Genomic DNA, 13,437 nt, shown 5'->3' with positions numbered 1-13,437 from the left:
GATAAACCCGTGTGATAACGACTGTGGTTTTCCGGCCACGCGAGGATAAAGTAATTTACATTACATTATTAGCTCATTCTGATTATGACGTCACATCTATTATTACGCAACAAACACTGGATGACAAACCCTCTATGATGTCATACAAGGAGGTTGATTCTAATGTTGACAATGATGATTGTGACATCACAAGTGGGGTGACAATGGCAATGACAGCTAAAGATTTCTATAAGGTTTGTGATGTCATAGTAATGCCCTTGTGACGTCATAATGTATTTCTAGATGCCACGGGAAAGAATCATAACAAAGTGGATCATTTTGTTTATAATGGTGGTTTGTGTTGTCATAATTGCGCTGTTTGGAATCAGAACTTTGGATCAAACCTCACAAATACTTTGTATTGTTTACGTCACAATACCCTGTTTTCTTTTCGTCACTCTAACATTGGATGCATTGTTACGTCATAATGACGACGACCACGTGACTTTAAAAACTTTCTTTTCAATGCCGCTACCCAGTGGTAGCGCGTCACCAAGTAATTCTGGATGATTTAAAGCATTTTGTTCGTTTGTTTCGTGTTTAATAAATTTCGTTCTTTGTTTGCTTCGCGCGGTCAAGTGACGTCACAGAACAGCGATATTTGTGACGTCACAGTAGAGCGACAATGACGATTCTATGGTGCGCAGTCAAGCGTGTCACATAATCAACATGAACGATATCGGAGAAAATGTTTATCAGGCAGAAAAAATCAGTAAAAAAAGATCAAAAAAGGTTTGTTTTGATAAATTTAAGTTCCTTGATTAATATTATTCAAACTTAGGGAAGAGACGAATTCTTTGTGAAATGGAAAGGTTGGTCTACACGGTAAGTGCTGCATGTACGTTGGCTAAGAAGAAAGTATGATATGTTGATGTTCGTGTATATACCGACATATTCAACTTATGAGAGTTTGGTGTATCAGAATACATGTGTTCATGGATATTTTATTATTTCTGCAACCATAAATAAGTTCCCATGAGGATATAAATGACCAAACCAACTGAAAAGTCATGACTGCTTATCCACACACTGCAATAGTTTCAGTAACTCGACTGTGGGCATGGGAGTGGCAACCATGGATAAGTCACTCAAGTTCCCGCCCACGAGAATATAAATGACCAAACCAACCAAAAGTCATGTCTGCTTATCCACACACTGCAATAGCATTAGTAACTCGACTGTGGGCATGGGAGTGGCAACCATGGATAAGTTCCCGCCCACGAGGATATAAATGACCAAACCAACCAAAAGTCATGTCTGCTTATCCACACACTGCAATAGCTTCAGTAACTCGACTGTGGACATGGGAGTGGCAACCATGGATAAGTCACTCAAGTTCCTGCCCACGAGGATATAAATGACCAAACCAACCGATTATTTAATAATTATTCCAAATCATGTTTATAGACACAGCACGTGGGAACCAAAGGAAAATATTCTCGACCAAACTTTGATTGACATGTTCGAAGCTGGGTGAGTTTGATTGACAGGTGGGAAGGGGTGAGTGTTTGATTGACAGGTGGGGAGGGGTGAGTGTTTGATTGAAAGGTGGGGAGGGGTGAGTGTTTGATTGACAGGTGGGAAGGGGTGAGTGTTTGATTGACAGGTGGGAAGGGGTGAGTGTTTGATTGACAGGTGGGAAGGGGTGAGTGTTTGATTGACAGGTGGGAAGGGGTGAGTGTTTGATTGACAGGTGGGGTTGGGTGATAGATTGATTGACAGGTTAAATATTTTCAGGGAAACAAATTCGAAACGAAAAGGTCGGAAACAAAAACGACAACGACCAGTAAGCGTTTGTTGTTGATTGTGATGTCATCAATAATCGATTGTTTCAAGGTTTGGAACGAACCAGAGAAAACTGAACCAGCAGAGACACCTAGTGGCTCATCGGTCGTGAAAATGGAGATAAAAAAAGAGAACAAAGAAATTGATAAAGTTGATTGTGATGTCATAGAGGAGAAAGTAGAGACGATTGTCGATGAGCCTGAGGTGGATACGAAGAAAAAGTGTTTTCCGATGAAAAATGTTTCTTTGCTCCGCCGATCAATCGGACGGCCTCGTAAGAAAGTTGTATCGCAGGAGGGGAAGCCCCTTGTAACATCAAACAATTGGAATTTTAACGAAATCACCGTGACCGATGTAAACCTGCATTCGCAGAATGTAACTTTCCTAGAATGTGAGCGCGGGGGTGTGTTTATTGACCCATATATTAATACATGAATTTTTGTTCCAATAAATTTATTCACGACGCATAGATAAGAAATGTTTTGAAAATTAATGTTTTTGGGTCAAAAATTTTCCAAGAAAATCGGTTGGTTCTTGGATCTTGGTCGGGTGTTCGAAATAATCTCGAACGTGGCAATCTTGCTTCCAGTTGAGCAAAGTTTCCTGGAGGTCCATTTCACCCTGGGGGGATTGTTTCCAAATAAGTTAAATGCATGTATTTGCTTCATCTTCGCAAGAAGGGGCAACAACACATGTTACGAAATGGGTGTTCTGTTTTATCCACTGCGTGCTTACATACAAGTTATGATATCATGTATGTAACTTTGTGGGTGATTGTCTAAGTTGACAACCCATTAGTTACCACTGTCGTTTCCTTTCCATGGCAGGTGCGTGTGGGATTTTGTTTACAAACTTTGGTTCTGCATGCCATAATTTGTCCCACACACGCTAATTAATTAATAAAAAAAGTGCGTGTTAAATTAAGTAAGATTTCCTAACATGGCTTGGAAATGATTTTTAATGATAGCACGTGCGCGTGCGAAAATAACGGTCTTGCCACGTAGGGTCTCAACAGGGACTGCCGTACTCTGTTACACAAGAATAAATAATTAACATTCATTATTTCACCTTGATAATTAAAATGTCGATTGCCCTCACATCGCGGACATGAGAATTTTTCATGAAGTTTTCTTTAATTTTTGCTTGTACAGTTTCAACAGGGTATGGCAGTTGGTATGTTCTTACTGCGATAATAATGGTAATGTTAAACTTGAAATATTCAGTCATTCAACTTCCATACTTATCAATGGAACTGCACGAAACCATTGTTTATAAAGCGTTAACACCCGGCGTTTAGCTTGGTCGGGATTAGAAGACACGATCGGTTTAATTTTAATCCTCTTGGAAGAATTTAACGCACGAGCAACAACCGACGACATTTTCAACAAAATATTGAAAGTTGTTGAATTCTAACTTGATAAACAAACCTTGCCGAAACATCCGAAGGTGACATTTTTATAGAAATCTTTAAATTATTAATATTTTTTTTTTAATTTGCGTTTAAACTTTCAGGATTAATAAATTATTTTTTTGGGTTATTAAAATTAGTATAATTTGTTTTAATTCCTTTAGCTAAACTCAAATCGAAAATTAATGTTGTGTTATGTTGCCGAAACGACCAATGTAACTTCCTTTTGTTCGGTTGCTGGGACGAATTATTTGTTTCATTTCAAATGTTTAAACTTTAATATTACGCAACTACTTAATTATTAACATTCGTTTGTAGTTTAACTTGATTTTATTTTTTACTGAAGTTTTGTTTTGCAGGTTTAGATTTCAGTAAAAATGTTTTGAAATGGAAAGACAAAAATATGAAAATATTTACAAAAATAACTTCATTCAACGAAGAGAATTGTAAGAAAACGTTTTATCTCTTGATAATTCAAAGTATCAGTGATCCAGTGAAAATTTTGGTGCTAGTGAAGAATCTTCCCCTCACCTTATTTGCTAACCCCTAACTCCTATAACCACCAACCCCCTATAACCCCTAAGCTCCAACCTCTAACGCTTTCCACGAGTCTAATCTGTAACGTACCGGAGGATTCTTCACTAGTGTTAAAAAGTGTCCGTTTTTGTCTAAGCCGACTTCGATAGTTCGATATAGCTAAAATTAACGGTTATTACATTCCAGACAACCACTGGCTGCTGATGAAGAGAAGATTAAAGACAGTGAGGAATATAAACAAGTTTTGCACGCAGCTGAATCTTTCCTAACAAGTGGAGGAGAGGTTGACGATAGTTATCATGTGTCAAGGAATTTTGATCAATATGTTTTACAGTAAGCACCATAAACGTAATAAGTCGATCCATATTGTACGGGTCGTGTCTTTACGCAAACTTTTGTTTTTATTAAAAGTTTAACTTAAAATAAATAAATCGTTGTTTGTCTGCCAGGTGTAGCGACCACGCTTATTTTTTTCATTAAATGTTAAATGTTTCAACTGTAAGCGTGTTTTAACAACTGTTGTTTTATCGTTATATCCTGTCTTTTAGTTTTAATTATTATTAAACCTTCACTGCTGTATTACTGTCGTAATCCAAGAGACATATTTATATGTTTGTATATTATGTATGCGGAGTTTGTCAACTAATATGAATAAATATTTTCCTTCCAGAAACAAGCATGATGGTATCACTAATATTTGGGGGGAATTTGCGTCGGTGTTTCTTATTCTAAGTTGGTATTCATGGCGAATATTAAACGCACCTTGGCGGAAATCTTACTTCAAAGTTAAGGTGGGTTGAGTAATAAGGAAAAAGAGAAAGATTTCTAAACGAAGGAAATTCTCTTTCTAGATAAAGCAGGAATTGTTTATTTTGTTTCCTTTCATCGACTTCAACAAGAGGTCGCTTTCCTCCAGTGTTATATGTTATGTTGTAACTACAAATTAAACATAGACGTCATATTTGTCGACAGAAATACTCCGGTCACTACCAATACGTGATGCACGACAACTTTTCCCCTAAAGTTGCAGAAGGTTTAATGATGAGGCTTGGATATATTTATCACAAACCACAGGAAGCTTTCTTGTTTCAACCACAAAGTTTAACAACATCCGGATGTTGGAAAGCAAACCTAACCAGGGTGGGGATGGATTTCTTCCTTGTTCATGCTCGGTGCTCGCTAAGCTCGACTCATACCGGCCGCTCGATGGCAGTACAGGACACTTTCAATCGATTTCCGGGTTTAAAGTTTACCAGCGAGCCACTAGGTGGTAGAAAGAGTCGCAAGTCGGATAATTACGTCACAGCACTCCCCATGAGCCAATCAGCAACCATGCCTCGTTCAAACCAACCAATGGAGCGACAGCGTTTGAATAAGTCATCACGTATTGAATCGAATCCGATACCGTGGGAACATAGAAGGAAACCAAAGATAGTTCATCAAATATCGGAGGAATCCGATGATATATACGAGGGTATCGACATCACTGAAGTGAGGTATCCACCCATGGATTCCATGCACGATGTTTCTCTGCTCGGAAGGAACATGGGGTCCATGTCGATTAAAAAACAACGACCCACAATGCAATTGGTCAGCGGGGGGAGCCATAACAATGAGATTCCCCGTAACTATGTTCAATTCATCCCACGCCCCCCTGTGGAGGGAAAATCAAACAACGAACATATTTATCAAGACATTAACGACGACAAGAATTTATATTTCAAATAAATTTATTTAGAATAATTTTGTGTTTCTTTGTTTAATTATGAAACGTTCAAAAATAAATCGAGCAATTTTTCCCATGGCCCAATCCGTATGAACACGGATGTTTTCTTTGTACCCGGATGAAAAACTATTCTTAACAAAACAAACGAAGGTATTGTGACGTGGCCAACTACTTAACGCGGAGATTAGAACATTACGCCGTGAACTTTTCCTTATTATTTTATTATGACGTAACAGAGGTGTTCGAGATGAAGTTAGAGGTATTATGACGTCAACAATTCGTTGTTTGTTCAGCGATTGTTAAGTTTCATCGATCAATTGTTGTCGAATAAACAATATGTTGGAACTTTCATCCTCAACAACAAACGTGGATTGTGACGTAACAATCATGGTATATAAACCAATCGCGATTCCAAGATTTCATTTCTCAAAGTTTCCTCGTCGCGATTTATTGTGACGTAACAATATGAGATTATTACTGTTCGCCGTCGTTATAGTGGCGGTGACGTATGCGCAGGAAAAGTAAGTATTGTGACGTAATAATAATATAAGTATTATGACGAAACAACTAATGGTGACGTCACAGTGTATGTCCTGTCACCATAACAACCGAGAAAGAAGTGCAAGTCGAAGAATCGCGAACGGTTTGGAATGTTTTAAACTATCAGTTATGTTCGAATAGACAGGATGGTGACGTCATAATAGCAAAACAAAGCGTCGACGGAATGGAATATTGTTCGTTAAATCGGTGAGAGTTTACGATTGTTTCAATGCAATCGTTAGTTCCTAAATATAGATCTGTAGTTACCGGCTGTAAGATTGGTTCAGCCTGTTATAGTTCAACCATAACTGTCGCTACCCCACCAACCCCCAAGACTGGGACAACCATAACTGTCGCTAACCCACCCAACCCCCAAGACTGGGACAACCATAACTGTCGCTACCCCACCAACCCCCCAAGACTGGGACAACCATAACTGTCGCTACCCCACCAACCCCCCAAGACTGGGACAACCATAACTGTCGCTACCCCACCAACCCCCCAAGACTGGGACAACCATAACTGTCGCTACCCCACCAACCCCCCAAGACTGGGACAACCATAACTGTCGCTACCCCACCAACCCCCCAAGACTGGGACAACCATAACTGTCGCTACCCCACCAACCCCCCAAGACTGGGACAACCATAACTGTCGCTACCCCACCAAACCCCCAAGACTGGGACAACCATAACTGTCGCTACCCCACCAACCCCCCAAGACTGGGACAACCATAACTTCGCTACCCCACCACCCGTCTAAGACTGGCACTATTTTTTGCCTCAAACTTCCCATAAAGCGAAGGCTTCCTTAGTCCTGACCTACGATGATGACGTAGGCAGCTAAAGCAAGCCTTCATTTTAATGGGAGCATACGTCATCGTTACGGGCTATAGTTACGTCACAGTGCTGTAATTACGTTATATAGTGCAATAATGCATTTTGTGACGTAACAATGCTGCAGATCGTCCATTGAACCCTTCATTGTGACGAAAACAATCGAAGAAACGAAAGAGGTCGCTGCTTGTTGCGATGGATGGACTGGGCAGCAATGCACAATAGGTAACTATGACGTCATAATAGTGGTTAATGTTCCGCGCCGTGACGAAGCGGTTAGCGCGTCTGCCTCTAAGAGGTAATGGGTTCTAGGCTCGTCGCTGCTACCATTATGGGCGCATGTGTGCCTAGGGAAGACATTTAGCGGCAATTGCTCCAACCCAGTGGTCACTAATGGGTTGTCCATATTATCAGCCATACATGAAAATCACACCCGAGGTTTATGAAACAGAACACCCGTGTTATAACGACAGTCGTTGCCCTGCAATGCGAGGATAAATAAGTTACATACGTGGTAACTTGTAAGCGGGCACGAGGTGTATGAAACAGAACACTCGTGTTATTGCGACTGTCGTTGCCCCGCCATGCGAGGATAAATAAGTTACATGTGTGGTAACTTGCAAGCTGGCACAAGGTGTATGAAACAGAACACCCGTGTTATAACGATTAAGTTACATACGTGGTAACTTGCAAGCTGGCACGAGGTGTATGAAACAGAACACTCGTGTTATTGCGACTGTCGTTGCCCCGCCATGCAAGGATAAATAAGTTACATACGTGGTAACTTGCAAGCTGGCACGAGGTGTATGAAACAGAACACTCGTGTTATTGCGACTGTCGTTGCCCCGCCATGCGAGGATAAATAAGTTACATACGTGGTAACTTGTAAGCGGGCACGAGGTGTATGAAACAGAACACTCGTGTTATTGCGACTGTCGTTGCCCCGCCATGCGAGGATAAATAAGTTACATACGTGGTAACTTGTAAGCGGGCACGAGGTGTATGAAACAGAACACTCGTGTCATAGTGACTGTCGTTGCCCCGCCATGCGAGGATAAATAAGTTACATACGTGGTAACTTGTAAGCGGGCACGAGGTGTATGAAACAGAACACTCGTGTTATAGTGACTGTCGTTGCCCCGCCATGCGAGGATAAATAAGTTACATACGTGGTAACTTGTAAGCGGGCACGAGGTGTATGAAACAGAACACTCGTGTTATTGCGACTGTCGTTGCCCCGCCATGCGAGGATAAATAAGTTACATACGTGGTAACTTGCAAGCTGGCACGAGGTATATGAAACAGAACACCCGTGTCATAGCGACTGTCGTTGCCCCGCCATGCGAGGATAAATAAGTTACATACGTGGTAACTTGTAAGCTGGCACGAGGTGTATGAAACAGAGCACTCGTGTTATAACAACTGTCGTTGCCCTGCCATGCGAGGATAAATAAGTTACATACGTGGTAACTGGTAAGCGGGCACGAGGTGTATGAAACAGAACATTCGTGTTATAGCGACTGTCGTTGCCCCGCCATGTGAGGATAAATAAGCTACATACGTTATTATTTTGACCAAATGTAACAATACAGCTGTGTGTCGTAACAAGTGCCAACATGGTGGGGTTTGTTCCGAACCCGAGGCTTGTGATTGTTCGGGAACCGGGTACTCAGGGACATTGTGCCAGTCACGTAAGTAACATCTCGGATGTGTTGCGTCATAATACACGTTTGTTATTTTAAATTTGACGTCATAATATGTGTAGCGATATGCGATGCTTGTTTAAACGAAGGAGAATGTGTTGCTCCTCAACGCTGCCAGTGTGTTGCCGGTTGGATGGGCCAGCAATGCCAACTACGTAAGTATGACGTCATGCGCCTGATGTCATGATGTGTGCAAAATCGCAATTCACTTATTTGTAGCGGTTTGTGATATTCAATGTCAGAACGGTGGGAATTGTTCGGCCCCGAATATTTGTTCTTGCTCTCGAGGATGGACCGGAAATTATTGTCAAACACGTATGTATATGACGCCATAATCACGTCATGATGTTACGTTATAAACCTATTACAGCTGACTTTGATTGTGGAGGGGAATGTCTCCATGGCGGTCGATGCGTGGCCCAAGATCTTTGCGAGTGTTTGGAAGGATATAATGGCGATCATTGTGACAATGGTATGTAACAATGCAGCCGTGGTTATGACGTGTATAACCCCTTTATAACATCACAGCTATATGTGTGAACGATTGTTTGAACGGAGGCCGTTGTGTTGAACCGGATGTGTGTTTGTGTCAAGAAGGTTACTCGGGGTCATTATGTCAGGATCGTGACGTCAACGGTGAGGTAGTGCCTATTGTTGACGTCACAAGTATAGCATCACGTGACCATGAGAGTGTTTGCTCGACTTGGGGGATGCACCATTACGTCACTTACGATGGGAAAAAGTTTTATTATCCCGGCAATTGTTCCTATGCTATGACGTATGAATGCTCAGGGACTTTCCGGGTCACGGTAGGTCAGATACAACAATTTAAACATTAATTAAATAACGGTTAAATACTAATTAACAATTATGAAACAATTAACAAATTAATTAGTAATTAATTAAATATTAATTAAATATATCAGATTTCACCATTTAGTTTGACTGTACATTAATATCCAATCATGCTTTGTGGTTTCTTTACATTTGTTCAGTTAAATAATAATAACAACAATATTTTGGTAGGTTGTTAACAACTATGATTGCACCCCCTCATGTAAACGCTCAGTGATCATTGAAGTCGGCCCCACGCACACAGTTATCATGTACCCCAACTCGACAGCTACACACAACGATAAGTTGATCAAGATGCCAAAGACGGTCGATAACTCGATAGCGTTGGAGAGGGTGGGGGTTTACACGGTAGCTCGCTTGATGTCAGGTGGGTAGTGTTGGGTAATAATTAAAACCAATATGACATCAACAACCATTATGACATCACAGGTGTCCGCGTATTCTTTGACAATGAGGCCTCGGTTTACGTAGTGGTTCCTGATTCATTGATGAATGAGATGTGTGGTTTGTGCGGGGATTATGACGGACTTGAAGATAATGACTTCATTGTTAACGATCAAATGGTGGGATGCTATACTCATGGTCTTACTTATTATTATTATGGCATATAAATATGTAATGGAAGTATCATACTTTATTGTGATGTCATACAGGAATTCACGAACCCAAATGCTTTTGGCAACTACTACCACTTGGTGTCTCCCTCTACCTCGTGCGAACCTGTGCCACTAGATGTCTCACATCCTTGCCAAGGTTTTACCAACGAAGCCCTCTCATTGGTCGAGACTCGGTGCCGTGTGCTGCTCAGTCAAGCGTTCGTTCCGTGTCATGACATCATACCACCACAGGTATGACATCATAATACACATTATGACATCACTTAACATAATGTACCCAGGAATACATCCAACGTTGTATGATGGATGTATGTAGTTGCGGTGGCTCGCTTGATTGTTCATGCCGTACTCTCACACATTACTCAAGAAGTTGTGCTTACATGGGAGTTGTTCTAACATGGAGGAACCCGACATTGTGCGGTAATTAACAAGTTGTCACATTTGCTGAGTGTTAAAACTATATATTAAAGTTACATACGTAGTAACTTGTAAGCGGGCACGAGGTGTATGAAGCAGAACAACCGTGTAATAACGGCTGTCATTGCCCCGCCATGCGAGGATAAATAAGTTACATACGTAGTAACTTGTAAGCGGGCACGAGGTGTATGAAGCAGAACAACCGTGTAATAACGGCTGTCATTGCCCCGCCATGCGAGGATAAATAAGTTACATACGTGGTAACTTGTAAGCGAGCACGAGGTGTATGAAACTGAACACCCGTGTTATAACAGCTGTCGTTGCCCCGCCATGCGAGGATAAATAAGTTACATACGTAGTAACTTGTAAGCGGGCATGAGGTGTATGAAACAGAACAACTGTGTTATAATGACTGTCGTTGCCCCGCCATGCGAGGATAAATAAGTTACATACGTGGTAACTTGTAAGCTGGCACGAGGTGTATGAAACACCCGTGATATAACGACTGTCAGTACCTCATAACACCCCATTATTCCAGGCATCCAATGCAATGGAGGGAAGATTTACAGCGAATGTGGAAGTTCATGTCCCGTGACATGCGAGAGTTCTCACTTTGATCGGGAGTGTGGCAACGATGTTTGTGTTGACGGTTGTCATTGTCCCACAGGTGGGTGTTTGTGGCACCACAACCAGGTAGCTTCAGGGATAGCAAACCCCCTTTTTGTGGCTTTTTTGTATGTTGGGGCAATGTATAATTAGAGGTTGTTGTTATGTGCAGGTACAATGCTTGACATGACACGGGACATCTGTGTTGAACTACGATCGTGTCCTTGTATGAAAGCAGGGGAAGTGTTCCAACATGGTGATGTCATCAAACAAGATTGTAATAATTGTACTTGTAACGGAGGAAGATGGAACTGTACCGACCAACAATGCCCTGCTACTTGTGATGTCATAGGGGAGGATCATTACATCACATTCGATGGAAGACAATACCAGGTACTTGGGCGAACTAACTTTTCATGTGCGGGCGTTTGTGTCATTGAATAAGACAGTTAATGGCAATTGTCCCATCACCGGTGTCATTAATGGGTTGTCTAATTTATCAGCCATAAATAATAACAATCACCCACAGAGTCACATACAAGGTAACTTGTAAGCGAGCATGAGGTGTATGAAACAGAACACCCGTGTTATAACGACTGTCGTTGCACCGTCATGCAAGGTTAAATAAGTTGCATCTGTGGTAACTTGTAAGCGAGCACAAGGTGCATGAAACAACACCTATGATATATGGACTGTTGTTGCAAGTATAATTAATAACATTCATTCCCCGCATTATATTTAGTTTGCAGGAGGTTGCGAATACGTTTTGCTTCAAACCAAACTTGGTACGCAAGAATCGTTTGCGGTTTGGGTTCAAAACCATGGCTGTGGTTTCTATGATGAAGAAGAATGCAAGAAAACAATCTCGTTCAAAATATCTGGAGGGGGTGTGTATGAGTTGATGTCCAACACAAGGGTTGTGTCGAACAATGCAGTCATCACTCTACCACACCATGATCGAACATTGAACCTTAAACTTGAACGAATATCTTCAGTATTTATCCGAGTTTCCACACCTGGGTTTGAACTAACGTGGGATGGAAACAATCGAATTTATTTGAAGATACAACCCAACCTAATGAACAAGGTTGAGGGTTTATGTGGGGTTTATAATCTTAACCAAGGCGATGATTTCACTACGCCATCTGGTGCCACAACATTAGATGTTGCAGCGTTTGGTAATTCATGGAAGACCGATGTTTCTTGCGCAACCAACCAAGTTACGACGGGGGTGACCGTCGATGCGTGTACTTTGTCATCAAGTTATAAAACTCACGCGGCCGTTATGTGCGCTCAGATGAAACTCGGTAAGCTGTGCTGACATAACAACTAAACAATATCTCTACATATATATATACACCATGTGTATTTATTTTATGTTTACCATATATATATACACCATGTGTATTTATTTTATGTTTACCATATATATATACACCAGGTGCATTTGAAGCTTGCAACAACCTAGTTGACCCATCACCTTACATCAACATGTGTCAACATGATGTGTGTCACTGCATGCATAAGTTTAAAGCTGATGCTACAAGTTGTAAATGTGGCGTGTTCAGCGCATATGCTCGTGCGTGTGCCATCGCTGGTCGACCCGTTGCGTGGAGAAATGAGGCCTCATGCTCAATGTCATGCCTCGACGGGAGGGTATGGAAGGAATGTATCGATGATTGTGATGTCACATGCGAGATGGTCAGCTCAGGCAATCAGTGTAATACTGTAAGTGTGTATGACATCATAATGGTGTGTATCACAACAACAATATACATTATGACAGAGTTTGGAATGTGTGGAGGGTTGTGAATGCGCGAGTGGCGAAGTATTTGATTCATCTGTTGGGAGATGTGTCAGTAAATCAAGTTGTTCATGCTACTACAGGTAATATTCTAATGTTGCATGCACTGGAGCAACATCTTGTTTCACCATAAATGACCAAGTCTTATCATTAAGCACGTCATATAACCTTTTCGTAAAACTTTGTTGCAGAAACATGGTTTATCCACACGGTAGCGCTAGACGGTCGGTGTGTACGAGTTGTGAGTGTCGTGGTGGGGAATGGGTGTGCAACGCTATTACTGGGTGCAGTAGAGAGTCACTCTGTAAAAATGTAAGTGGGATAGAAACAATATATCTCTAATAGAAATGTCATAATATATCCATAATAAAAATGTTATAATATATCTATAATAGAAATGTCATAACATATCTATAATAGAAATGTCATAATATATCCATAATAAAAATGTTATAATATATCTATAATAGAAATGTCATAACATATCTATAATAGAAATGTCATAATATATCTATAATAAAAATGTCATAATATATCTATAATAGAAATGTTATAACATATCTA

The 13,437-nt window shown here is 40.9% G+C and overlaps 4 protein-coding genes across 4 annotated transcripts; 3 read left to right on the top strand and 1 right to left on the bottom strand.

Annotated features, from left to right (window-relative positions):
- Positions 1–604: 604 nt before the first annotated feature.
- On the top strand, positions 605–2,295 carry LOC113475723 (chromobox protein homolog 2-like). Its single transcript, XM_026840364.1, has 5 exons — positions 605–771; positions 821–864; positions 1,447–1,512; positions 1,777–1,825; positions 1,876–2,295. The coding sequence occupies exons 1-5, from the start codon at positions 676–678 to the stop codon at positions 2,257–2,259; spliced, it is 639 nt and encodes a 212-aa protein (XP_026696165.1). The 5' UTR covers positions 605–675; the 3' UTR covers positions 2,260–2,295.
- Positions 2,212–3,259, bottom strand: LOC100179441 (NADH dehydrogenase [ubiquinone] 1 alpha subcomplex subunit 6-like). Its single transcript, XM_002125560.5, has 3 exons — positions 3,065–3,259; positions 2,893–3,008; positions 2,212–2,445 (listed from the first exon to the last, which is right to left on the bottom strand). The coding sequence occupies exons 1-3, from the start codon at positions 3,201–3,203 to the stop codon at positions 2,314–2,316; spliced, it is 387 nt and encodes a 128-aa protein (XP_002125596.1). The 5' UTR covers positions 3,204–3,259; the 3' UTR covers positions 2,212–2,313.
- Positions 3,260–3,524: 265 nt separating this feature from the next.
- LOC100184132 lies at positions 3,525–5,573 on the top strand. Its single transcript, XM_002125356.5, has 4 exons — positions 3,525–3,678; positions 3,956–4,102; positions 4,440–4,560; positions 4,742–5,573. The coding sequence occupies exons 1-4, from the start codon at positions 3,620–3,622 to the stop codon at positions 5,495–5,497; spliced, it is 1,083 nt and encodes a 360-aa protein (XP_002125392.1). The 5' UTR covers positions 3,525–3,619; the 3' UTR covers positions 5,498–5,573.
- Positions 5,574–5,766: 193 nt separating this feature from the next.
- On the top strand, positions 5,767–13,215 carry LOC101242174 (otogelin-like protein). Its single transcript, XM_018817274.2, has 18 exons — positions 5,767–6,016; positions 6,081–6,242; positions 6,999–7,096; positions 8,464–8,562; positions 8,637–8,729; positions 8,794–8,889; positions 8,945–9,046; positions 9,103–9,383; positions 9,601–9,796; positions 9,859–9,992; positions 10,083–10,277; positions 10,328–10,466; positions 11,002–11,130; positions 11,242–11,462; positions 11,812–12,376; positions 12,511–12,797; positions 12,856–12,956; positions 13,065–13,215. The coding sequence occupies exons 1-18, from the start codon at positions 5,961–5,963 to the stop codon at positions 13,213–13,215; spliced, it is 3,105 nt and encodes a 1,034-aa protein (XP_018672819.2). The 5' UTR covers positions 5,767–5,960.
- The last annotated feature ends 222 nt before the right edge of the window (positions 13,216–13,437 follow it).

This window comes from Ciona intestinalis, unplaced genomic scaffold (genome assembly GCF_000224145.3).
Source record: "Ciona intestinalis unplaced genomic scaffold, KH HT001221.1, whole genome shotgun sequence".
Taxonomy (NCBI): domain Eukaryota; kingdom Metazoa; phylum Chordata; class Ascidiacea; order Phlebobranchia; family Cionidae; genus Ciona; species Ciona intestinalis.
Note: the sequence above shows the minus strand (reverse complement) of the source record. Positions and strands in the feature narration are given on the sequence as shown.

Excerpts from the sequence above, each read along its gene's own strand:
- LOC113475723 (XM_026840364.1), top strand. The coding sequence starts at position 676 with ATGGTGCGCAGTCAAGCGTGTCACATAATCAACATGAACGATATCGGA. Across the intron at positions 865-1,446 it reads TGGAAAGGTTGGTCTACACG|ACACAGCACGTGGGAACCAA; the intron begins GTAAGTGCTGCA and ends TCATGTTTATAG. Across the intron at positions 1,513-1,776 it reads ATTGACATGTTCGAAGCTGG|GGAAACAAATTCGAAACGAA; the intron begins GTGAGTTTGATT and ends AAATATTTTCAG.
- LOC100179441 (XM_002125560.5), bottom strand. The coding sequence starts at position 3,203 with ATGTCGTCGGTTGTTGCTCGTGCGTTAAATTCTTCCAAGAGGATTAAA. Across the intron at positions 3,009-3,064 it reads TCGTGCAGTTCCATTGATAA|TAAGAACATACCAACTGCCA; the intron begins GTATGGAAGTTG and ends TTATTATCGCAG. Across the intron at positions 2,446-2,892 it reads TCGACATTTTAATTATCAAG|GGTGAAATGGACCTCCAGGA; the intron begins GTGAAATAATGA and ends CAATCCCCCCAG.
- LOC100184132 (XM_002125356.5), top strand. The coding sequence starts at position 3,620 with ATGGAAAGACAAAAATATGAAAATATTTACAAAAATAACTTCATTCAA. Across the intron at positions 4,103-4,439 it reads TTTGATCAATATGTTTTACA|AAACAAGCATGATGGTATCA; the intron begins GTAAGCACCATA and ends TTTTCCTTCCAG. Across the intron at positions 4,561-4,741 it reads AATCTTACTTCAAAGTTAAG|AAATACTCCGGTCACTACCA; the intron begins GTGGGTTGAGTA and ends ATTTGTCGACAG.
- LOC101242174 (XM_018817274.2), top strand. The coding sequence starts at position 5,961 with ATGAGATTATTACTGTTCGCCGTCGTTATAGTGGCGGTGACGTATGCG. Across the intron at positions 12,377-12,510 it reads GTGCGCTCAGATGAAACTCG|GTGCATTTGAAGCTTGCAAC; the intron begins GTAAGCTGTGCT and ends TATATACACCAG. Across the intron at positions 12,957-13,064 it reads AGTTGTTCATGCTACTACAG|AAACATGGTTTATCCACACG; the intron begins GTAATATTCTAA and ends ACTTTGTTGCAG.